Source organism: Astyanax mexicanus, chromosome 6 (assembly GCF_023375975.1).
Source record: "Astyanax mexicanus isolate ESR-SI-001 chromosome 6, AstMex3_surface, whole genome shotgun sequence".
In the NCBI taxonomy this organism is placed as follows: domain Eukaryota; kingdom Metazoa; phylum Chordata; class Actinopteri; order Characiformes; family Acestrorhamphidae; genus Astyanax; species Astyanax mexicanus.
This window is the reverse complement of record NC_064413.1, coordinates 28,838,270-28,864,650: the sequence shown is the minus strand read 5'-3', so window position 1 is coordinate 28,864,650 and position 26,381 is coordinate 28,838,270. Positions and strand designations below refer to the sequence as shown.

Here is a 26,381-nt window from a genome sequence, read left to right as displayed (position 1 = left end):
TACTCACTTAATCATAGAATTCGAACAGAAGCTGCAACACATTGCATAAGCACTTCCCTCCCCTTGGGCCAGTCCAACTTGACCACTGGCCAATACCCAGGCCCAGCTCTTTTCCGCAAGTGCTTTTTTTAATTAATTAATTTATTTTTTTTCAATCTGATTCTCAGGGACTGGAATTGAGAGGTCGCTGAATTAAACCTTTAGCCGTCCCCTGAAACTTGGACCGCTTTAATTGCATGTGCCGCACACGCGAAACCCATTTCCAATTAGCCGGATCTCCTGCGCGGCACTGGATGGCGCGTTTCCTCCAGCGGCTCTACGTTCAGAGCTAGTCGATACCTCAGTGAACCACCACTAAATGGAATTTATCACTTCTCTTGCCTCACAGCGAGACCTGCAAATGCCTCCGAACGTGCAAATGGCCCCTATCCAAACTTTGATCGTGGATCAATGAGCGTTTGCTCCTGACATTTAGCACTGGCGAGTCTCGCCGCTACCCGGACAAACGCAGAACACAAAATTAACAGCATAATATCGAACACTTTGAACAGCCGAGCTCATTGTGCGGCAGGCTAACCGAGGAAGATAAGGCGCTGCACAGATTAATGGAATAGACGCAGTATAATTACTGTTTACACAGCCCGAATAGCATAGCTTACAGCTATAGGGTAAATTAAGTGTGTGTAGTCAAACGCTACACAGTTCTAAAGAGTGTGCAGGTCTAGCGACGCTTTTGGGTCTGGGTAGGTTTTGTAATGAATCACAAATGGACTCAGCATTACAGTTAAAGCTACAGACCACAGAAAGAACGTGTGTGTATAAATCAGTATAAATCAGTAATACTGATTAATTCAATTGCTTTAGAGATTATTTTAAAATCAGCATTAATATATATGTTTTTTTTTTTATATATTTTATCCCTTTCAGACCATGCATCCATTGCTATGGACACTTTCTTGTGTATGCTAATCTAGCACTTAACACAAATCAGAACTGTTGTTCATTAGAATAGACATTTTTCAGCCACTCAAACAACAGCATAGGCCCACCCACTGCATTGTAAATATTAAAAAAAAAATCTGCACACACAAATAAAGCATGGAATTATCCCAGATAATGAGGTATAGTAAACGACCCCCCCCCATCATATTATTATTATTTTTTACTGCTTAGGAATGATTTGTGGAATAAAACAAGTCATATAAAGGTTAAGTAGAATTAAAATAAAAATATACAACAAATGATTCCACTGCAATAAATATAAAAAAAAACAATATATATTGTATATATAGTATATTGGGTACCACTTTAAAATATGACTACCTTTATAAAGCGTTTATAATTGCTTTACAATTAGTTTATTAATGGTTACTAATTAGGTTGTAAATGCCTTAAAAATCATTAATAATCAGTTATAACACATACACAGAAAGGGCAACACTATAGATGGATGTGGGTTCACTATTTGGCAAACAACAGGTCATTGTTGCCCTTTCTACATATGTGTTATAACTGATTATTAATGATTTTTAAGGCATTTACAACCTTATTAGTAACCATTAATAATAATACTAATTGTAAATCATTTATAAACCCTTTATAAAGGTAGTCTTATTTTAAAGTGGTACCGTATATTGTATATATCTACAATATATGCAGCTCTAGGAAAAATTATAAGACCACTTTAGTTTCTGAACTAAGCTTTTATTGTTTTATTGTTTTACTATTTTATTTTATAAACTACGAACAACATTTTTCTCAAATTCCAAATAAAATCTTTTTAGAGTCATTTACAGCATTAATTTGCAGACAATGAGAAATGACTGAAATAAAAAAAAAGATGCAGAGCTTTCAGACCTCAAATAATGCAAAAAAAAAAGACAAGTTTATATTCATAAAGATTTAAGAGTTCAGAAATCAATATTTGGTGAAATAACTCTTCCTTCACCAGTCTTACACACTGCTTTTGGATAGCTTTATGCAAAAATTCAAGCAGTTCAGCTTGGTTTAATGGCTTGTGATCATCCATCTTCCTTTTGATTATATTCCAGAGGTTTTTAATTTGGTAAAATCAAAGAAACTCATCATTTTTAAGTGGTTTCTTATTTTTTCCAGAGCTGTATAATTTATTTTTATTTACTTATTCACTGTATCTTAAATATATATGTATTATTTTATCACAAAATTCAGATCTGAGCTTTAATGGCTCTTTTTCAGCTACACCAGCACAACACCCCATCACAGCATGTGCATGTCCACATTTAAAAAAGAGAAACCTCATTTAAAAGTCAAAAAAGGTAAATATGCACATTTGTTCCAAATTTGTACAATCGTGCCCAACATTCCTTCGTATGCAAGGTGTTTTTCACCTTCTGAAAGGCACGGTTTCAGTTCAGGGTGAGCTGATATGGTTGGATTTCAGTGCTGTCGTGGCACATATCAACAACAAGCATCCTGCAGGAGGCCTCGCGCTTCCTGCCAATTTGTGCCCAAGAGCAAGAAATGAAATGCCTATATTGTCCTGCCAGCTTGTCGGATTTTAGAAAAATCCACCCTCAATTTCGAAGAGAGCTGGAGCAGTTTTGTGATGGCTAAGGGTTGGACTGTCACCTGACATCTCCAGTAATCATTCAGTTGGCCTTGGCTGGGTTTCAGCGTTAAGGGGATGGGAATCCCATTCTTTTTCCAGTTTGCCTTGGCCATGGCCTCTTCCAGAGATCCTTCAGGTGGAGGTGAGCTCAGAACATGCTGCAATATGCTCCCTCTCTCTCTCTCTCTCTCTCTCTCTCTCTCTCTCTCCCTCTCTCTCTCTCTCTTTTTTTCTCTCTCCAATTTTAACCACATGATTGTGACGTTCCAGGGCCATCCATTCTGACACTTATCTCTCTCATGGGCGTCGGTCCATGTCTGTACGATTTACGAACAGATTCACGAACTGCTGCCCACCTTGGTTAAGCAAACAGTGTCGAGTCCTCACACAGAAATTTCACACAGACTTTCTTCATGATTTATGAGTTATGAAGGAAATGCCAACATGATTATGAGGTGAATCAGCATAAATAAAGGCTTTGGTCCTCTCTTTTGAGAATACGATGTATTTCATTGGCACTCTGTCGGTAAAGGAAAATAGGTCAATGGAACCTGAGGCCGAAAACACACTCCTCTGTTTTGATTCCGCAGAACGTGAGGCTTTGATTGGTCCCCCACTGTCTCTGTCTCTTGCTCTGCATCTTTGTGGATATGCCTGTGTTTACACAGCTTTCTCAACTTCAAAGTTTGGGCTCGTTTTTCTTCTTTTTTTTTTTTCTAATGCAACAAAACGCGTGCCAACATTCCTCTTTCTGTCGTGGCATTTTCACGCGGCGTTCGCGTCTGCTGCCCTAACATTTCATCGCGATAGGGTTTTCTTTTAAGTCATCGAAACACTCCCCACTCTCTGGCTGACCTTTTGAACCTAGCGCTACAAACACACCCTTTCCCGAGCCACTTTAAATGTCACCTTGCCTGCGCTCAAACGTTGTTTATTTCCAGTCCCAGACATGCAACCTGATAACTCCACAAAAGACTTGGTGCAAGACCCGCGCTGATAGTTATATGTCAGTATCATCATACCTTTTCAGTTGTCCAAACTGTACAAAAGCTTCCTGGTTCTAAAAAAAAAAAGAGAGAGAGGAAGAGAAAAAGCAAGTGAGGTCAACATGGATTAGCCGCTAGTAACCCTATCAGGTCCTGCACAATGCCTACAAAGTCTACTGACGCTAGCTGTCAACAGCCTCTTTCTGGGGAACTCTATCTGCCTTGACCCCTCGGTTATGGGACGGGCTGAAAGGAGGGGTAGCGATTTCAAATTGGGCCTCATTGTGTCTCCTTTTATTACCCTTTGATTTCAGGTGATTCATTTGGCTCATCACTCAAGCTGTCTGGAAAGCTGCAGCGAGGAGATCCGTCCAGTGCATAATTTCTATAATTTGTGGTTCTTCTGTCCTTTCGTACCTCCCTTTGTACTCGCACTTCCGAGAGACAGATGAATGGGAAAAGTGGCTTAATGCTACATGACATGGATTAGGCGTGTTCCCATAGGATCCGACGCTGAAACAAACAGAGAGGTTTGGAAAAAGAGGCTTGGTTTCACAGGTCTACACGCTAACATTAGCGTGCCTCAAGATGAGATATTTTACTGCAGATATTCTATTTGACTAGAGTCATAGGGGATAATCAGTTTTTGGTCCGTTTTTTTCTGGGGCCATTGGCACTGGCCAGTGAAATCGTCAGATTTGTCAAAACCATGGCAGTGAATCAAAGCAAAAAAAATAAATAAAAATAATAATCTCGTAAATGATGTACATATACTACAGAAAAAAGTACCCTAAGAAATTAGCAAAATTGGACAAATATGTACGGTTCATTTATTACATATAAGATGATGGACAAGGAGCTCCCGTCCACTGGTGGTGCTGTCTTGCCACATTCACACATAAAACCTGCATAAATAAAGAAAGTAAAAACAGTGCAGCTACAACTTCCCTTATGCTGCTAGTTTTACTGGAGCTTCTAAAAAATAAATAAATAAATAATTAGACAAAAACGTGCACAAAAATTGGTACAATTTACACATTATACTACAGTTATGTTCAGAATTAGGGTTAGGCTAAGTTTATGTCACGATTAAGTTTGGGTTAGGGTTAGGTGAAAAGTTAGGGAAAAAGTTCAGGGGTAGGTTCAGGTAATAAAGTTATAAAATTACACTGGTTGGTTGGTACCATTTTCTTTTCAAATTGTTAGATTTTTTTTACTTATTTTTTTTTTTTTTTATGCCTTGGCTGCATCAGTAACTGTTACAAATTGTCACCGTCCAATTGAAAGACAATGAAAAACATCTCCAAAACAGCAACTTTACAGCAAAGAGATAAAACCTTCCTAACTGTCAATGGAAATCAATGTAAAGAGTTTATTTTAGGTCATTTTGGTCCATTCATCCAAAAGAAAAGACGCTATGTATGGAACAGTTTTAATATTTAAATTTTGTAGTAAACTAAAAAAAGCCATAGATGTAAATCAATGTAAACAATATGCATTAGGCTATGGTTGAGCTATATTTATTACACAGTGTACGACTCCTAGAATGGTCACTTAGTCGCATATGTACCAATTTCTCTTGAGACCTGGCTGATCAAAGAAGGCAGGAGCCTGTATTTTCCACACCAGCCCTTCCTAAGACTTCACAAATGCTCTATTTGCCGTTTTTGTTTGCCTCATCCTAAAGCTGGATTGCTCAAAGTAAGCAACTGCAGCTCAGCAACACCTGGTTTAGTTCATCAAGGCGTAAGTGGGGAGTTTATTGAACAGACTCAGGTGTGTCTGACCAAAACACAGCTGTTTGGATTAGCGGGGTTTAGCGTGAGCCGAAGGGGTTGAGAAGCGCTGATCTCGTTACTGATCATTAATAGCTGATAGTTATTTTTATATTTTGCCTCTGAGACCATGCTATTAAAGCTTTCATGTAGGCTAAGTTGGACTCAGGAAACCAAATGACGTGTTAAAATCCACAGCAGTGTTTCTTTTTTTTCGTTCTCTCTCCACCCCTCACTAAGTGTGCTAAGAAAGTCAGCCTACCTTGTTTGAACTGCGGTCCTTAACACGCAGGTCATGTGGTTTCGGGCTGCAGCGCGCTTTGTTGTGGAGACCTTGGTTTTACCTCTGTGACAAATAGCTCTCATGTCCTTAATTGATTAACCGCAGCAGAGCCAACGAAAGCGGATAATTTAAATCATTAAAACACAGTATATCAGCAGCCCGCCGAGCACTCCAGCCCTGAATCCTGGCCCCAGCAAATATTTGAAAATAATTATTCTCCGTCATGATTCTCTTTTTAATCCCCCTTCGGACAGTTGTGGATAAGCCGTCCAATGAAAACATTTTAATGTCGCCTAAGGTAAAGCGCAGGTGAGGATGATTAACGCCGGCAGCTTGGCTCAGCAAAATATCACACGTTATCACAGAATATAAGAGAGTACATACAGTTGTGTTTTTTTTTTTGTTTTTTTTAAGTATCCGACTATACAGACCAAACAAATGTCAAAATCAAAGTCCCAGTAAGCTCTGGTCTTTATTGCTGTAGGCTGTCACCTGCTCTATTTTACCACTGTGTTAAATGAACAAGGCCTCACAGATTAAAGGCACACTGTCACAGGCAAAAAAAAAAAAAAAAAAACGCCTGAACAATGAACATCTTTTCAATTCTCTGTGGTAACGTTTACCTCAACCCTGTTAAGCTTAATCATGTACATACTTAAACCCTTAAAGCCCCTGTCTCATTATGTCACTATTGATATAACCATCTGTAGTGTGTAAGTACAGTGAAATATTCTGTAATTACTCTCAAACTAATACTGAAGTTATTGAAGTTTTTGTGATAGTGAGAAACTAAAGCCTAGATCCACAGTTTAAGAGGTATACTGTAAAATTGTTCTATTAGTTTTTGAGAATATGTCACATTAAAGTTGATGTCCGTAAGTTTTGAAATTTGCAGGATTTAGAGCCCTCTCTGGTGAGAATGGGTAATTGCACCAAGCATGCGGAAGAATCATTTTAAACTGGGGGGGGTGTGATGCGCTCTCTTTTTAGAGCGGATGAATCCGATTCCAGGTTATGTTCAGTCAGAAAGAGAGAGAGAACGAAATACAAACTTTCTTTTTACTATGAGTGAATGAGCCAGAAGAATTCCTGCGAAAAGTGACCCGACACCCCAGTTTTTAGAATAAATATATTAGGCTTAGCAGAGATTGTCGTTCCAGCACACTGATACCATTAAACACAATATTTTATCCCTTTTCCAGTCTGAAATGTTTCTGCTTTCAGTTTAGAAACTATAATAAAAAATATGGACTGCCTACAGAATATGGAAGATCAAACAAAAAGCTGACAAAAAACTGATTTAATTTATTTTGGCATAGTTGATGTCACGAAGTAACCCAGGCAGGGAGACGAGGAGGCGGACACAGGTGCAGGTAAGGGCGATATAAATAAATAATTTATTAAATAAATAACAAAGAAACAAGGAAACGAGGAACAAGTAAACATGTAACAAAGAAACACAAATAACCAATAACAAACGAGTGATGATAATAATGATAAACAAACAGGGAATATATACAGGGAGCAAAACTAGAAAATAAACACAAAGCAGGGTATATACAAGAGAATAACAAGGGAAACTAGAAATAAACAGGACTAGGAAGACTAAACTGAGCAGGGCAATAAACAGGGAAAATAACAAGGAACAGAGGCTACGAAACACGGAGAGACAAAACAACAGGGGTTAGTGCAAAGACCGACAGAGACAAAGTGGCACAGGGGATCTATATAAGGAAACAAGAAACACTCTAGAATTGGAAACACCTGGGGAAGGGGCGGAGCTACAAATGAGACACAGGTGGAAATCTACTAAGACGGGAGACACAGGGGAGCACAGGTCACGTGGGGAAGACACACAGAGACACGAGACAGGGCTAAGACCTGACAGTTGAAGAAAGAGTGGTCCGTACATGCAAGAAATACAGTGAAATACAGTGAAATCGTAAACACTTACTCAGTGAAATGGTGTAGTCAAAAACAGGACACTTTCAAAACCTCCAAACTGTTACATAACAACTGTTACAATTAAATTGACTCCCTCAAAATATATGTGCATCCTTACCACTGCAGGAAACCTTTCTTTACTAGACACAGTGGCTATTTCAGGAGAAAATAGAAGTGAGACAAAAGAAGTCTATCCAAGGAAGCTTTGAGACACTATCACAATCTTCCGAGAAAGTTCAAAAAGCACTGTATTTAATTTAGAAACAAAATAACAGGGTTGTAAACAGGCATGTAAAATTGCATCTGAACATGTGTCACCCTATCCGATGTATCCAATGTCATATACTACCTGACAGTTCTAAGAAGCACAGTGGGTTTTACAGTATATAATAATGAAAATAAAACTTAACTTGAAGCCACAGTTAGCCAGACAAATAAACATGTATTCATTAATAAAGTTGTTATTTGATTTGTGTTAGTTCTATAGAGAGCCAATGGCTTTACTGAAAGATCACAAAGAGCCCTTGACTTAAAAATGTACCTGTTCATGGGGCTCCGAGTGGTCCAGCGACCTAAGCGCTGCCACTATGTTCGGGAGAATCCTGTTCATGTAGCTCACCATGTCATGTAGCTGGGGGCTCCAGCTGCCGGAGCCCTGAGAGAGCACAATTGGCTTGCTGTCTCTGGGTGTGTATATGGCGCTCCTTCCGCACATCTCTCTAAAAGGTGATGTTGATCAGCACTAGGTGTCTGTGAGCTGATGTATCAGAACCGAGTCGCTGCATTTTCCTCCAAGTGCGCTGTGATGCTACTTAGCGATGCTGCATCAGAAGCAGTTCTAGAAGGGGCGGAGTCTGACTTCACATGTGTCAGATGAGGCATGTGCTAGTCTTCACCCTCCTGGTGTTGGAGCATCACTAGTGATAGGGGGAGTCCTGATGAGTTAAAATGGGGAGAAAATAGGCTAAAAATTTGAAAAAAAAGAAAAAATATCATATTGTATAATACAGTGTTATAACTATTACAATATATACAAAATTTTCTTAGATTTTTTTTACAATATGCTTTTTTTTTTTGCTTAGGAGCTGAAACCTTTTGGTATTGTGGGGGTAATGTTATAACACTGTGACTTTGACCCATATTGCCGTTTTTTTTTTTTTTTTTAGTTTTTTTAATAATTACTTTGGTAGCTCACATTTAAAAGAATGTGTTTCCCTTGTAAATGTGATAACTTTTTATTTTCTTAAGCTACATCCCCATATTACCTTTAGACATTTGTCCAAAGTTGTACCTCACAATAAACCAGTTAAAATAATATGATTAGCTGTTCAAATGCTGTTTAGTCAAACTGCTGTTAGCATCATTAGCTTGTACCTACCACTTGATTTACACCCAGATCTTTGAACTTAGGGACATTTAATGGTATCAGTTTTTTGCTTTCAAGTCCTTATTGATGTGCAAGAAAATAACTTTTCTTTTTTAAACTGCTGTTACAGCCCACCTTTTACAAAACTCCAAACCTTCTTTTGCTCTCAACCCTAAGGGCCAGTGCCATGTTGCCATGATGTCACATTCACAACAAACCCCTACAGAGAACACAAAAGTGAGAAAGAAAGAAGACGGCTTTTAAAACATCATAAAACTCAGTATTTTCTTTTGTTACTTTCACCCCTTGAAACTGTTCCCTCAACACGCATGGCTCCGTGTGGCATGTTAAACAAATTGGACCTGTGTGCGTCAGCGCTTCATGACTCCACTCGACAAGAAAGCACGGCGAGCGAGACGAAGGACATCACACTACATCGCACACCCGAGTCCCAGCCTCGCCCGAAGGTGGCCCTGATGGGGCTTCAGGGGGGTTTGGGGGGACGATTCGAAACCCCCTGCTCTGCCAAGCACATGGAGGGCTGCTGATTAGAAGGACTGGCAGGAGAAGGCCGCTTCACATGAAGACTGTTGCCGCCTTACCTCTTCCCGCAGGGCCCATTGCCGAAGACCAAAGCAAAGAAACACACATCCAAACACACACACACACACATGCATTTTCCTTCCCATACACTCCTCCTCCCTCGCTCTGTCAACCCGCCGGATCGCCCCAAACCATGAACAGGGTGTCAGTGCTGAGCGGAGCAATATCTCCACCCTGCACCAGCATCTCACAGAAATCCATAAATTAACCCGCCGACAAATTGCTTGTTTGCTCTGTTTATCTCGCACTCGTGTTCGCACTGTTTTTTTTGTTTTTTTTGGCTCATTTGTTTGTGATATTACACCCTCTTTCTTTCTCTCTCTTTTTTCTCTCCCTCTTTCTTTCCCTCTCTTTTTCTCTTTCTCTCCCTCCCTTTTTCTGATCTGTTGTAGGAACATGACGAAATAAGAGTGAAGACTGCTTAGGTGCCTACAGACACACACACACTCGCGTACACATTCTCTACGGTCTTTCTCCCTACATTTTGGGATTCACAGGCATTCAAAGAAAAGTTCAAAGCAAATGTTTGCCATGTTCAAAGAAAATGTAAGTTAATACAGGGGCATTCTCGGCTACCTTACATTCTCTCCCCAAGGACCTCCTCTCTGCGCACAGCTCGCCCGGCTGATAAAGAACGAAAGAAGGAAAGAAAGGAAGAAAGAAAGACAGGGAGTACAGGTCCTCCGCTAAACCGAGCGCAATACGTAACGCTCCCTTTTCCCTAATTCGCTCTCCGCGAGGACGTGGTGGTGTTGCTCCAGTTCTGAAATCCACGACGGGGCTACAAAGGCGTCCTGGATGTGAACACAAAGGTGAGGGCTGTAGCAGGAGAGGAGGGTGATGAAGACGGCTTTTCGCACCGACAGGCTCAAAGCAGGGCTTGTCTCCGAGCTGATCCTGGACAGAAGCCGCGGCTGGGCCATTTCTGACTCTATTGATTTCTGCACTCTATGACTATATAAAGCAATCTGTTCTCTTTCTCTTTTTTCCTTCTTTTTCTTCTTCTGTTTTTTTTTTTTTTTTTTTTTTTTAACTGTGGTGGTAGCAGCCAACCAGCAGTAGTAGTAGCAGACATGACCCCTCTCGCACGAGGTCGCACGAGATGTGTACACACCTCCTTTTTTTTTTTTTTTTTTACAATACTACTAACAATACACGTGTTGTCCATTGCATGTCTTTTTGGGATGTTGATCACAATATCCCAATATATTTTACAATTGCTTTAAATACAATATAATTCCAATATCGATTTGAATATTATAAAATCAACAGGAAAAACTGCCATAAATGCTTACAACTGCACTTCAAAAAAAATCTTCTAAAATCTCCCAATTAGCATAATGCACTCTGCAATGGACATCAGTCAGTGACAAATGCTGTAAGCAATGTATACTGAAATATTGGAAATGTGTTAAATTCATATCATCTTTATTGAACTATTTACTATTGCAATTTATATATATATATATATATATATATATATATATATATATATATATATATATATATATATATATATATATATATATATTGATATCGAGTTACTGTCGAGGTTTAGATGAGTGTATGTAAATTAAGCTATGAGCCCCTAATAACCCAATCAACATCTTTTAAATCTACTACAATTCTCTTAATATGAAAATCTGCAGGTCTGTAGAAAACTAGACTTTTTCTATTCAAGAAGCAGCCCATATGAAAAATGCCCATTTGATATCAAAATGTTCAAGCTTTCCATCAACCTGGGGTCATTTGGCTTCCACAAAGAGGTAAACACACACACACACACACACACACACACACACAGACACAATGCAGTAGGTCACACAGAATCATGCCTGCAAGAAATAAGTTAATAAAACAATCCCCAGCGGCCTCCTGATTTTCACATTTCAAAAGCTTCAAAATATAAAATCAATAATCATTTAGTCATAAGGGTAAATGAAGCAACATAACATCAGCGTGTAGCCTTTGGCCACTGAAGTCATACCGAGCAATTTGTCTCATCAAAAGTGAGTGGTAATAATCCCCTTCCCCTACACACACACACACACACACACACACACACACACACACAAACACACCCACAACAGCAGCAGTAGCAGCAGCAGTTACACTGCCACTGGAGTTTCCTAGAGTAAACAAGTTTGAAGAAAAATATGAAAAATCAATAGTTGTTTCCTTCTATCAGACTCAATGGAGTGCATCATAAATCTGACTCTGTAAGGAGCCGGCTGTGTGCGTGTGTGTGTGTGTGTGTGTGTGTGCGCATACATAAGCGTGCGTGTGTGCTTTTGCCCCCAATTTAATCAGCTTTATTGAGCATAAGGACTCATATAATTACAAAATTTGTCAGTAAACCTTGATCAATGGTCTAAAAGGCTAATGAGTGAATATACTATTGGGAAATCGAGCTGATTGTATTGCCTTTTTATGATTGGAAACTGCACTTCAAGCATTTTGCATTCTGTCATGTTTGTTTATGGTGTAAGATGTAAATGTATTTAAGAAATGGAAGAGATTTTTTTTTTTTGCAACTTTGTACACAAAGACAAAAGCGCGGTCTGATAAGTCAGCAATCTGAACAGTAGTAACACTGCTGGTTATAATATTGTAGTATTAGTAGGGATCTGTAATCTAGGTAATAATAATAAAAAAATTAAAATAAAAAAAAAAATAATAATAATAATAATAGTAGATGTCGTGTTGATTATATCAGTGCTATAAGTAAATTAGTAAATAATATTATTGACAATACAGTAATTAAAATAAAAGGCAACAAAGTATAATAACAACAGCAGAAAATTACAATAATTATTGGCAATAAGGATATATGTTAATTTTTATTACTACTACTATCACTTAATATTTAAGTGTCTACATGAAAAATTACATAAGCACTGATATCTGCAATTACCATAACTATTCCTTATAAACCATTAAACAGTACCCTGGACAGTAATGTAATGAATGAACTTAATTTAATACACTGCTGCTGCTTTGTGTAAATAACACATAATTATATATAACAGTATCTTGATTATTAACATTACTCCAACTACTACAATTATTGTCATATTTAACTGTCTATAAGGGTAACAGCCTAAGCATTTGTGCCATAGCCTTATTATAACTACACCTCATAAAACCCTTATACAATACCCTGGCCAGTAACTAACCTCCACTGACCACGATCACAACATTAAATGTATAGAAATACAGTGCTGCAGGTAGTTAGTCACCTACTTTGCATAAATAGCACAATGGATTAACACTACTAGTACATTTGCTACTACATCTACTAGTACTTTTATTATTATTATTATTATTATTATTATTATTATTATTATTATTATTATTATTATTATTATTATTATTATTATTATTATGGAAAATTGTATTGTCTACCTAAACATCAGCCTAAACACAGGTGCCATACCACTCAAAATTCATCATCATTAAAAAAAAAAAAAAAACTTTCACACAGTATTTAAGCCTAGTCTGCACAAACTCCTCTGACCACCATTAGTATCTGAACTTTAAATAAATACATTACTGTACTTATTAAATCACCTGTTTTGTGTAAATTATTAATTACACAAAATGAATTATGCATGTCACTGCACTCTTCTAGTCTTTTTTTTTTTACATTGTAATACAATCAGTGTTTATTTCTGTATTTCCAGTTTTCCAGGCCTGTTCTTAACTACTTTCTCCTTAATGCCATAATTTGGTGTTTGAGATCTATTTCCGTGACTCCGAGCTGCTTTAATTGTAACTGATGCTGAGGCTCGAGCCCTTCTATCCTGTTTTGCTGGGACTAAAATATCACAGATTTGAGGTTGAGGGGAACGTGTGTGCGCGCGCGCGTGCGTGCGGGTGTGTGTGCTTTACCTCTAAACTTTAACCCGGACTCTCCTGACTGCCAGCCTGCAGCCCGCGCGTGCCAGAGGCCCCTACTGCCCCCTGCCGTGCAGCCCGGGCAACTTTCTAATCCTCTATTTGTGCTCAACAGAATAATCTGACGAGTCAATCCAGCCTCTCCAGCTCTAACACGCTTCTGTTTAGATGTGGATGGGATCACTCATTAAGACTGCATAATGGCGCATTATTATAGAGATCATAAATATATTGTACTGAACGGTTTTTTTTTTTAATATTGGTTTATATAACATGTGTTTTAAGTGTTGATTTAAAGGTTTCTTTTGTATCGAATGCTGCTTTTAAATACAGTTAATTGCTTACCTTTAGTTTACGCAACAGAAATTAAAAGGCATTTTCTCTTACCTCACTGTTTAAACAGGTTCATATTAATTGCTCAATTTCCACAAACCATTTACGGGAGTGGTAAGAGAGTGTGTGAGTGTGTTGCTGATGTTTTTTTTATTTTTTTTTAAGAATCATATGAAACCATTTTGAGCAGAACTAAATTAAATCAATCCGGTCTATACAGTAACAGAGAGTTTTGCATTATTTACATTATTTAAATAATATATAATGAAATATCAACGGAGGATTTAAAAAAAAAAAGACAATGTAATTGTAAGACATGCAATTGAACACATGCCCATATGTACACCTTCACACACATTACTTACAGTATAAATTATATATATACATATATATATACGTATATATATATATATATACGTATATATATATATATATATATATATATATATATATATATATATATATATATATATACGTATATATATGTATATATATATATATATATATATATATATATATATATATATATATATATATATATATAATGTAAGTAATGTGTATGAAGGTGTACATATGAGCATGAGTGTTTTTATTTAATTTGTCTTTTCTTTTATATGTCTTCCGAAAAAAATAATAATAATGTCATACGTTATTAACTTGTCATTCACGGAGCGGCGGCGGACTTTATACGCGCGCTCTCGCCAACGCGCGCTCACGTAATACAGGCCAGTTCGCCTTATTTAATATTAATCACAGCTCAAAATCGTAAAACGGATATTTAAAATTGTTCGCTTGTTTAAATGCAGCGAAAAAATATTCAGCTTCTTTTACTTTATTATTTAGGCATAATTAATTTAATTAAGCATATTAATGTGCGTTTTAAATAAAATAAAAAAAGATACATAAATGTTTTTTGTATGTGCATATCGTTCGTTGCACGAGGAGCCCGAGACTCGGGTTTGTGCGTGTGTTTTTTTTATTTTTTTTAGATTGAGTGAGTGAGAGAGCAAGAGAGTAAGAGAGAGAGAGAGAGAGAGAGAGAGACGAGCGAGGGGCGGAGATCCTCCTCCTCCTGATGAGCGCTCCTCTCTCTCTCTCCTGTGCTGCTCGGCTCTGCTGTGCTCTGGGCTGCGTATGCGTGCGTGTGTGTGTGTATTTGTGCGTGTGTGTGCGTATGTTTTTTCCCATACTGCTCTCTCTCCTCTCCGCGTGTCCCATGCTCGCACCGCTGCGGCCCCGTTCCACTCATCCTCCTCCTCCTCCTCTTCCTCCCTCCATTCCACTCCATTCTCCTCCTTACTTTCTCGCCCTCATCTCCTCTCTTTACATGCGTTAGTGCGCACTCCACCTTCCTTCCTCCTCCTCTTTCTTTCTTTTTTATTATTTTTCCTTTCTTTTTGGCTCTCTGTGTTTTTTGGAGTGAAGACCCATCTGTTCGTCTTGCCCCAGGATGTCTTACCCTCAGGGGTACCTGTACCAGTCCCCTGCCTCCCTGGCGCTGTACTCCTGCCCGGCGTACGGGGCTCAGGCTCTGGCGAGGAGCGATGACCTGCTCCGCTCCTCGTCTTCCTCGTCCTCGTCCTCCTCTTCGTCCTCATCTTCCTGCTCCTCGTCCTCCTCCTGCTCCTCCTCGGGGTCTGCCTTCAGTCCTTACCCCGGATCCGCCGCTTTCTCCAGCCCGCTGCCCTACTCCGCCGACCCGGCCAGCGCCTTCCCACCCTACATGGTAAACCAAACCGACCCCTAGAACTGGGAAATATGCCGTTTTTTGGGGGAGTTTGCTGTGGGATGGGATGCATGATGGAAATGTGTGATGTTTTTTGTTGAAGTTGTTGCATCACGAAACTGTAGGCAAGAAACTGTAAACACGCTTCAGACCTGCCAGTGTGCGCGCGCGCGCGTGTGTGTGTATGTGTGTGTGAGCTCGCCAGCTCGCGTGTGTTTTCACTGCCAGCGCTAAACTTCAGAATATAACTGAATCTGAAAAATGTCAATAAAACGTTTAAGAAAATAAATAATAAAATAAAAAATGAATAAAATAAAAACGGATCGTTTAAGCTATTGTTTGTTTCAGAGGGGGATGCATGGTGGAAATAATTCGTGTTGATATTACTGGTGTTAATATTGTTGTGCAGAAGATATATTGCATGCAGAAATTCTGTGCGTCAGTGTTGGCAAAATCGGATCAAAATCTAATATTACACACCGCAATTTAATATAAGTATTTAAAAATGTAAAACATCTATATTAATATTAATGCCATTTATTTTTTAGATTTTTAGATTAGAAATGTAGATGTTTCCAAATATTAAACACGTTTCCGACATGTGCGATGGTTAGTACCGATTAATTATAATAATTTGAAATATCATAATTAAGAAATCGGAAATTAAAATTAGTATCATTTTTGATAAGTCATTTTCTTTTTAGTGCAATTTGTTTTTTTTTTTGTTTTTTTGTTTTTAAAAACGGAAGCAGTACAAATACAAATTACAGGCACGTTTTAGATTTGCATACTATTTGCAATGGTCGCTCGCTAATTATATTTTTAAAGCGGTAATGAAAATAACTCTAAAAGCTGTGCTGTGTTTGGGATAATATGATTATTTAGTGATTATTGCATTTAAAATAATGCGAAAAAAAGGAAATGCATACATACATAATAAAGAGGAACTGTCATTTCAGAGGACTCTGAGGCTCATTAGTTACAGCTCTGCTTTTAACACCGGTAATTAACCAAAATAATAAAGGAGTAAAATTGCGTTTTTTGCGATTATATAGGATTTTGCATGGTGGGAATTTGCGTGAGCGCGTTTGTGCATGCGCGTGTGTGTAAGAGTGTGCGAGAGCGTGTGTGTGTATGTGTGAGGGAGTGTGTGTGTGTGTGTGTTTTCTTTGCAATGCAAATGCATGCAGATCTGTAGGGGTCATTGGTTTTGATTCTAATTTTAAAAGCGATGGAATTGTGGAGATTGACGTCTGAAGGCTTGCTCGTTTCCGGCGCAGCTGCTTCATTTAGGAAGGTTCTCATCATGTTAAACACGCTGCTGGAGTGTTTCTCAGATCAGTAAAAAAGCAGTGCGATGCAACAACACTATTAGAAGTTTTGGAGAAAAATAAAAACGTGTGCTGCTATTTTTTTTTTTATCTTAATTATAATGAGGAAAAAAAGCGAGAAACTCGGGAGAGGCTGAAAGTCAGAGAGCCGGTGACAGTGGAGCGATGTGTTGCTGAAGCGCAGTGCTGCATTAATATAGTTTAATTTAGTTTGTTTATAAATGTATTGTTTTTAGAGGACTGACTGAGGACGAAAGAGAGAGAGGCAGTGAGAGAGACAGATAGCGGCAGTGCGGGTTAGGGCTGGGTTGGAGCCGGAGGAGCAGAGCGCGTGAGAGCTGAAGATACCGGCGCAGTTTAACACGCAGCGCGGGCGCTAATGGGATTTACAGTACAGACACACACAAAGAAAAGAGAGAGAAAAGAAAAGAGGAAACGAGGCAGAGAGGCAGCGATTATAGAAACTGGCTGCAGTTCTCTATTATCTGCTCTTCACCCAATTTGATCATTACTGGAGGATTAATCAGTAATTGGCTTCATTGTTATTACTTATTACTCAACGGGTGTTTTTAGTTTAGTCAAGCATATTATAGAAACAGCTGTTAATAATAATAATAATAATAATAATAATAATAATAATAATAATACTTTTATTTAACGTCACTTTGAAAATGTTGCCGTTTGTGTAAACTCAAAATCATTTACGTCATTATTATTAATTTTAATTTCCATTTCAATCAATCGTTTTAATTCAGGTATGGTAATTGCGACCCAAACAAACAAGTTATTAAAACAGACTAGAATACAGTAAATATAAAAAGTAAAAACTGTAAAACTCTAAACTTTTACACACTTTTACTTTAAACAGATGAATAAAAAAAAACTGTTTTCCAAGCATCATAACACAACGTGATATTGCACATACAATAATTATGGTATTAATATACAAATAATAGTTAATTTATATAATGACATTTCCAATTATTATTCTTCATATATACAAAGAAATCTATTTTTCATCTTCTTCTACTTCTTCTTCTTCTTCTTCTTCTTCTTCTTCTTCTTCTTCTTCTTCTTATTATTATTATTATTATTATTATTATTATTATTATTATTATTTAATTTGTATTATTATTATAGTACACAAAATGTCATTTTCGTTAGATTATCCATTTTAAAATAATAACAATAAATAATAAACAAATAACAATAAAAATAACGAATTTAGGTTGCTCTAGATGCTTTTGGTTGCAGGATTTTAAACAGGGCAATCATAATGATTTACAACGTCTCTTCATGATTAACAACAACTGTAATAATAATAATAATAATAATAATAATAAAAATAATAATTCATCGTCATCAAGCATACGTGTGTGCACGCGGATATGAAGTGAATCTGAAACTACTACTACTACAATTTCCGCGACGCCTAATAATAATAATAATAATAATAATAATAATAATAATAATAATAATAATAATTAGTTTTATTAAGCGCGCGCCTGTGTCTGTGTGTGTTTTGCAGGGTTCCCCCTACGACCCCCACCCCGCGGGTCTGGCGGCAGCAGCAGGTGCCGTGGGATTTGCCCCCTACCCCGGGGCAGGTTACCCCTACCAGCTGAACGACCCCACGTACCGTAAGAACGCCACGCGCGACGCCACGGCAACGCTGAAGGCCTGGCTGCAGGAACACAGGAAGAACCCCTATCCCACCAAGGGGGAGAAGATCATGCTGGCCATCATCACCAAGATGACCCTCACCCAGGTCTCCACGTGGTTTGCTAATGCCAGGAGGAGACTCAAGAAGGAGAACAAAGTTACGTGGGCGCCAAGGAGCAAGAGTGATGATGAGGATGAAGAAGATGGAGACGGCGAGAGGAAAGAGGAGCGAGCTGGGAAGAGTCTGGAAAACGAGGAAGCTTCTGCTGAGGACGAAGGTAAAAAAACACATCAAAATGTTTATTAGATGAAGACGCATACATGTTTATTTAATACATGATTTAAGTTTATTGTACAAATATTTATAATGCGTATAAAAGTGTATTGTTGATATATGAATAATATATATATATATATATATACACATCAAATATATAACATTCTAATACTTAGAGTTAGTCTATAAACTTGTCTGTATATCTTTAAAATAGTGACTTTCCATGAGAAGGTAAAAATGTTCATTATTTTTTATTAAAAATGACAGTGTAAAAAAAGAGGTTATTTTTTTTTTACTCCATTTTTATTGCCGTATTCAACTGAAATTATTTAAACAGTGTAGATCATCTGCAAGGTTTAAATTATATAGAAAAATATAGAGAAAAAGGTTTTCTCATTGGACAGCAACAATATACAGGTTGTATTTTAAATTGTATTAATAGGTACAAGTAACAATAACATTTTCCATGTGCGGTGCAGTGATTCATAATTTACAATAAATAAATAAATAAATAAATAAATAAATAAATGCCAAGAATCCTACAAGCAAGTCTTATAAAGTTTATTGTAAAAACCCTTTTTTGACGCCTCTGCTGTCCCTCTCTCCCACACACAGGCATCAGTCTGCAGGTGGACAGCCTGACGGACCATTCTGTAGAGTCCGACGGCGAGAAGGTCACTTGCAGGATCAGTGATCTTGTCTGCAGCTCTGGACCTGATGCCAAGGACAAATGTGATGAGAATGATCTGGACGTTGGCCACGGAGAGCGGCGACAGGGTCTGTCACCCAAGCCAGTGACCTCTTCACCCCTGATGGGTGTGGAGGCTCCGCTCTTGGGCCACCACCACCACCACCAGGACTCCAGAAACAAAAGCAAGGCCTGCCTGGACAGTCGAACGGCCTCAGAAGGCCAGAGCCAGACAGTCAAGCCCAAGCTCTGGTCCTTGGCTGAGATCGCCACCTCGGACCCCAAGCAGCCCCTGGGGCAAAGCTGCCCCTCGGCTGTGGGTCTTCTAGCTTCAACGGCCTCCGGCACGTCTCCGGCCGCTCCTGTGTACTCGGCCTCTTCCATCCTGGGACGGCCGCTGTACTACACCTCGCCCTTTTACAGCAACTACACAAACTATGGGAGCTTCAGCCCTTTGCAGGGCCAAGGGATTCTGCGCTACGGCTCTACTGGAATGGCTGCTAATGAGGGACTTCCACAGACTGTGCTCAGTGCCAGCGCCATTCACAAACACACGTCCGAACACCTGCTAAAGTCTGCCCACAGTCAGACTGAGCAACACTTCAGGGCTTCGAATGTAGAGTCGAAGAAAGGTACGTTCTTTTGAGGACCTTGAAGGCCTTTTTTTTTAGGCAATTTCACATTGATTATTTCAAGTTTTAGACTTTTGATGTTCTTTTGAAGACATTGAAGAGCTCTTTAAGGCAATCTCACATTGATTATTTTAAGTTTTAGACTTCATAACTCACTTAAGTGCTGATCTAATATACAGTTACTAATGTTAAAGCTTATTTGAAGAAGATTATGTTTTAGAATAAAAGTTGAACATATTGGTTAACCGATTAAGAGATTAAGAGATTAAGAGAAATGTATTGGCTCTTCTTTGTCAATCATTTGTTTTCTTCTATTTTTCCATTTTAACTAATTTAACTAATCAAGCTATCAACTAACCACACATTCCAGTCTAGGTTAAATGTAAAATAAGCAAATATAAGCATTCTACTGCATATTTAGCTTCTGAACTGGGTTTGTTTGTGTTTTTTTTTAGCAGACTCCCCAGATGTGTGCACAGTAGGACCTCAGTCTTACCTGTCAAGCTAAAAAAAAAAGGGACGAGGAAGACCATTCAAGTAAGTCCCAGATTTGGCCATCTTTGGACAAACTGACCATTTTTAACACACAGTAACATACTCATACACACATACACACATTTCTTAGGATGCAATCTTCATTACCTTCAATACTTCAATAAATCTTATGTGGCCTTGGAGCCTAATCATACCGCATGGCCTCTAAGGCCTCTGCAACACACAGTCACACATTTGTAAATAGATTTTCTCAGTTGTTTTGTCTCTGGACTGATGTAGGTTTTGTTTCCTTGGTTCGCAGGTAGGTGTCACAGTTGCTTTGAGCAAAGCGAACAAAGCCATCACCCCCACCGACCCCGTCCACACTGCTGGTCTTAAAAAAAGCCCACCAGCTTCTCCCCGAACCGGATTGCATTGAGAACTGCAGAGCACTTGACTAGATCTAAAACCATATGGCACTGCGACATGAGGAAACATGGAGGTGCATATTCTTTTTTTTTCTTTTGTTTGCCCCCCCCCCCTTCCCCTCTCTGATGACTTGTGCATTTATGGATAAAGTAGTTATCTCACCATAAGGAAACTCTCTCTCAGGACCCCCTGTAGTTTGCTTCATTGCCATCATGTGTGGGACACGATTAGTCTCGACTTCATCTGTACTTTATTTGTAAAGGCTGTAAACTGGAGGAGGACGACATGTGGGGCTGGTAAACTCAACTAAGAGTGGAATACATTTGATATTTATTTTTGTATAATGACGGCAGTTGCCTATTAATTTATGCAAGTTGTATTGCAATGGAAAGCAGAAAACCTTGTTTTGTAAATAAATTATAATTGGTTTTTATTTAAAAAAAACGGCGAGAAAAAAAATACAGAAGTTACAAAATGTTGTTAAGGAGAATACTTTTACTAATTTATATCTTTCATTGTGAATAAAAGGTGCTGGTGTGCACTAGGAAACCTGGATCATCTTTTTTTATTCATTTCATGCTGGTGTGAAAATGGTGTTGTGCTGAGAAAAAAATAATCTTTTATTGATTCCTTTTATTTAAACAGATTATAACTTTGAATGACTATATACACAAATAATTTGTTTTTTTTTTTATTTTAATTTATGATTTATTTGGATAGTTAGTTATTAGTCAATTATTTAATTAGTGAATCTGTTTGTTATCCGTTTATTACATGACATATGTATTTTTAACTTAAGTATTAATTATATATATGTATATATATATATATATATATATATATATATATATATATATATATATATATATAATTAAATAAGTATTTAAATACTTAAGTTAAAAATACATATGTCATGTGATTATATATATATATATATATATATATATATATATATATATATATATATATATATATATATATATATATATATTATATCTTGACTTTCTGCATTTCACTACATTTTGCTCTTTTATAAAACTCCCACTATTACACATTGGTATCACATATGTTTATTTTAATATTAGCTAGATTGATAAGATCAGCATGTGCTTATACAGATCTTCAATTTAATAATAATAATAATAATAATAATAATAATAATAATAATAATAATAATAATAATAATAATAATAATGTAATACATACTTTGTAAATTGCATTGAAATAACAGTATCAAAATACAACATTAACTGTTAATAGTAGAAAGTCTATTAATGAATTATGAAAAACTACAGTTTGTGTTATTGTGATTGCTGATGATAAAAACAATGATTATATTTACAAATATAAATATATATTTTTTCATAATTATAACAATTAAAACAAGTTTTGTAATATGTTTTGTAATATAAGGTATGTTTATTAAGTTTATATAAGACTCCAGAACCAGATACAATGTCCAAAAAAGATGTTTTACTCTCCCTTTATCCATCAAACACTCAAACATTTAATCTGATAGTAAATGCTCCTAATAGTGCACTTATGCCTCTTTAAGAACCGTGTTTAGTCTATTTGTATATGTAATTCCTGTTGGACTATAGAGTTTGAGGTTTTAATCTGAGGTGAGATCAGTGTGGGCTATTCTTTTTCTCTCTATTTCCCTCAAATGCCAAAATTTGCTCTCTATAAACAGAGTTACTGTTGCTGTAAAAGATCTCCAGCCTCTCATAAAAAGCACCTACAGTAAATACTGGCTGACTGCTCACTATTACACAGTCATTATGAGCAATAATGAGGATAATTAGGACTGCTTTAGGGGGCTTTACTTCCCATGTGCTCTCATTCAAATCCTTTACTTCCACCCTGCAGCCCTTTATCTGCACATTCCTATTAGGTAAATAATACGTGCATTATGAGCTTTTATTAAAAAGATTTCTGCAGAATCCGGGTAAATATTTTAGTGGTAGATGAGAAACTGAAGAAGTGTGCACAGTAATGTGCTGTGGTAAAAATTCCTAGAAAGCAGAAAATAATGAGGGAGGACACAGTGGTGTGTTTGTGATTATTAAGTGTTACATGTTAAAATATATATATATAGGCAACAAAACAATTACATTAACAAAATTGTACATTGTATCTGTTGTGAAACATCTCCTAAAAGGAACCTCACTTTGAAAATTTTACATAATGTAAATAACTATTCCCAGATTAATAATATGCAAAATCAGGAAAACTGCAAAAAAGAGACATTTTACATTATGAACATAAGATATTGCTATATTGCTACATTGCTATATGTACGGGGTTACATACATATAATATACAGTATATGGAAGATCCTAACAGTATGCATGTATGTGATAATAATTATTATATACTGGCCACACTGTAGTTAAATAGACAAAATTAGAAATGGTCACTTTTGCATAAAAAAGGCAACTTTATTGAGGAGAAAGAATCTTGTTCACTTAGAATGGAAGTCAATGTATATTCAATATATTATTCTGTGACCTTTTGGAGCATTTCTATTCGTCCATTAAATTAAACAAAATTTTGTAAATTGATAGATTTATGTAAAAAAAAATAGAAAACGGAGGTTAAAATGGAGGTAAATGGTTATAACATATTTAATACACACTGGATACATAAAATTACTACATATTCAGATTCAAATACATATATGATACAAATAGGAAATCCTAACATGTGAGTGTGAATGTGTGTGTGTGTTTATGATTACGCACACTTAGTGTCCATTAGTGTCCAGCTGTAAATAACTTCTCGGCTCAGAAAAAAAAGCTCATAAAGTGAGAAAGCGAGAAAAAAAAATAAAATCCGAATTGAGTTGCATATGGGTTTAATAAAACACATCAAAGTCAGTTGGATGTTTAGAAGTGTGTCCTGGGTCAGCTCTCTCGTAAAGGTGCCAGAAAAGATGTTCTCCTCTTGCGCTGATCAAGGCTCCACACTGCAATCTGAGGAAGATTATTAGACCCTCAGCTCGGCCGTGCTGCTTTAACTGACAGTTATAGCTCATGCTGAGTGAGAGTTTTATCGCCGCGCCGGCTGCATGGGCTGTTTCTTGCGTTTTCTTATGCTAGTGAGGCCTAACACACCAGCGGACTCTCTCTCCAATAGTGGCGTTTATAACACGTCCAATTTAATGTCTTTCTTTTTGCTTCCTTGTCACTTTTGATTCTGCTGCTATCAGTATTGTGTTTGATATTTGTGATTCGCACGTCTGAACAATCCTGAGAGGTTAATTACATGCCCCCGTTTAATGAGGGCTCTTGACCAGACTTGCATTTTTACTTGCATTTTAACATCATCTAGTTTGGGAAATTAGTTTATGAGTGAAGAGGATATGGGTTCACTAATAACACTAATAACCTTCATATGGCTTGAGTGAGAAACTAAATAGTACAGGATGTTGATAATATTTTTTTACTTTAATTTTTTAAACAAACTGTAAATATAATTACTTTAATTACTATAAATATGCAGGTAAGTGATTTCCCTAGAGTCAGAAAAACTTGATATACCTTTTTTTTTAGCACTACTACACTGTAAAATGTGTGAAATGAGTTTATTCAATTTCATTCAATTCTTTAAATGAACCATTATTTGGTTTAATACATACAGCCCTGAAAAAAAACTAAAATAAATAAAAGACCACTTTAGTTTCTGAATCATTTTCTCTGATTTTGCTATTTATAGGTATATGATCATTGTTGTTTTATTCTATAAACTACAGACAGCATTTCTCCCAAATTCCAAATAAAACTATTTTCATTTAAAGCATTTATTTGCAAAAAAATGAGAAATGGCTGAAATAACAAAAAGATGCAGAGCTTTCAGACCTCAAATAATGCAAAGAAAACCAGTTTATATTTATTAAGTTTTAAGAGTTCAGAAATCAATATTTGTGTGGAATAACCCTGGTTTTTAATCACAGCTTTCATGCATCTTGGCATGTTTTCCTCCACCAGTCTTACACTGCTTTTGAATAAAGTGGATACCTTTATGCCACTCCAGGTGCAAAAATTCAAGCAGTTCAGCTTGGTTTGATGGTTTGTGATCATTTATCTTCCTCTTGATTATATTCCAGAGGTTTTCAGTTTGGTAAAATCAAAGAAACTCATCATTTTTAAGTGGTCTTATTTATTTTAAACCCAGTTTAGTTGCTTATTACTTCATTTTTGTTCTAGGTTAAACAGTAAAATCTTTTTTTTTTTTTTTTTTTTGCAGTGAAGAATGATCGAATGCAATAGACATAAAGTAAGGGAAAATGTTGAGACAGGTCATTTCAGCCAGGTCAATTCAGGTAAACATGCAAATATTACTGAAATATGTGGGAAGTAAACTTGTCATGCTGTGAACAGAATAAATAACTATTTGCATGTGCAAATGTGACACGCTTTTCCTCAACCGCTTTACGTAAGTAAGTGCAATCATGGGAAAGCAGAAATGACAGAGTTTCCCTGTATTAAAAAAATAAATAAAATGGTTCTGTGTCGTCAACACAACAATCTGACAGCATTTTGATGCATCATGGGTAAGTATCTATCTGCTGTATTCCTGCATTATAGACACACAGTAAATTCTATCTTTATCTTACTGATTTGAGCTATCAAACTTTTCACTGGAATTCAGTGGAGAAATCTGTTATTCTTATTTTTTATATATAAAATATCTTAAAATAGTAAATAAAATAATGTATTTCTTACCAAATCAGAGAACTGATTAATGGAGTATATATTTATTGAAATGGCTCAGTTGCTTAGCAGTTTGGGATTGACCATGATTGAACACATGTTTGCCATCATAAACCTTTTTACTGCAGGAGTATATACGATTTTTTCCAGATATAATATTCACCCAAGAACCATATTCACAAAAGTGAAGTAAACCTGAAATCAAGCAAAAATCACTGACTTTTTGGTTTACATTTGGGCATAAGAATCAGAATAACCTGACTAGTGAGTTTTTAATGCTTATTTTGAGTTCAAAATATTTACAAATACTTAAAAAATTTGATTTTTCAAAGTAAGAAGGATTAAGATCATTATTTCTTAACTCAGCGAAATAATTTTTTAATCACATTGCTAAGCAATTGTCTCAAAAAATAGATCTAAAATTAGATTTTACTTTTGCTAAAATTCTTTTTTTCCAGTGTAGTGGACAGTTGTTTTTTTTTTACTCTTCTTTGATTGTCAGTTTCCAACTAGAATATTTGTTATTTTAAGAAATCACACTAAGAGAAGTTTGCTCATCTCATTGTCAGTGTATTTTTATTAAAAACACAAGAACACATGTCTCAGTTTGCATATATTTTGTCTTATTTTGTTTTTACCAATATTTTATTTCAATTTCTTTTTTTGCAGT

General features: G+C 36.7%; 1 protein-coding gene across 2 annotated transcripts; it reads left to right on the top strand.

Annotated features, from left to right (window-relative positions):
* Positions 1–14,859: 14,859 nt before the first annotated feature.
* On the top strand, positions 14,860–21,551 carry irx2a (iroquois homeobox 2a). Of its 2 annotated transcripts, none has more exons than XM_022673765.2 (5): positions 14,860–15,503; positions 18,363–18,774; positions 19,389–20,093; positions 20,552–20,630; positions 20,890–21,551. In XM_022673765.2, the coding sequence occupies exons 1-4, from the start codon at positions 15,228–15,230 to the stop codon at positions 20,599–20,601; spliced, it is 1,443 nt and encodes a 480-aa protein (XP_022529486.1). In that variant the 5' UTR covers positions 14,860–15,227; the 3' UTR covers positions 20,602–20,630; positions 20,890–21,551. The 2 variants fall into 2 exon arrangements, with proteins under 2 accessions (XP_022529486.1, XP_007254592.2); XM_007254530.4 differs by having other exon boundaries at positions 14,861–15,503; positions 20,549–20,630.
* The last annotated feature ends 4,830 nt before the right edge of the window (positions 21,552–26,381 follow it).

What these genes read in the sequence shown, in the direction of transcription:
- irx2a (XM_007254530.4), top strand. Translation starts at nt 15,228, where the DNA reads ATGTCTTACCCTCAGGGGTACCTGTACCAGTCCCCTGCCTCCCTGGCG. An exon ending in GCGCCTTCCCACCCTACATG is followed by an intron (nt 15,504 to 18,362) that starts GTAAACCAAACC and finishes TGTGTTTTGCAG; the next exon opens with GGTTCCCCCTACGACCCCCA. An exon ending in AGCTTCTGCTGAGGACGAAG is followed by an intron (nt 18,775 to 19,388) that starts GTAAAAAAACAC and finishes TCCCACACACAG; the next exon opens with GCATCAGTCTGCAGGTGGAC.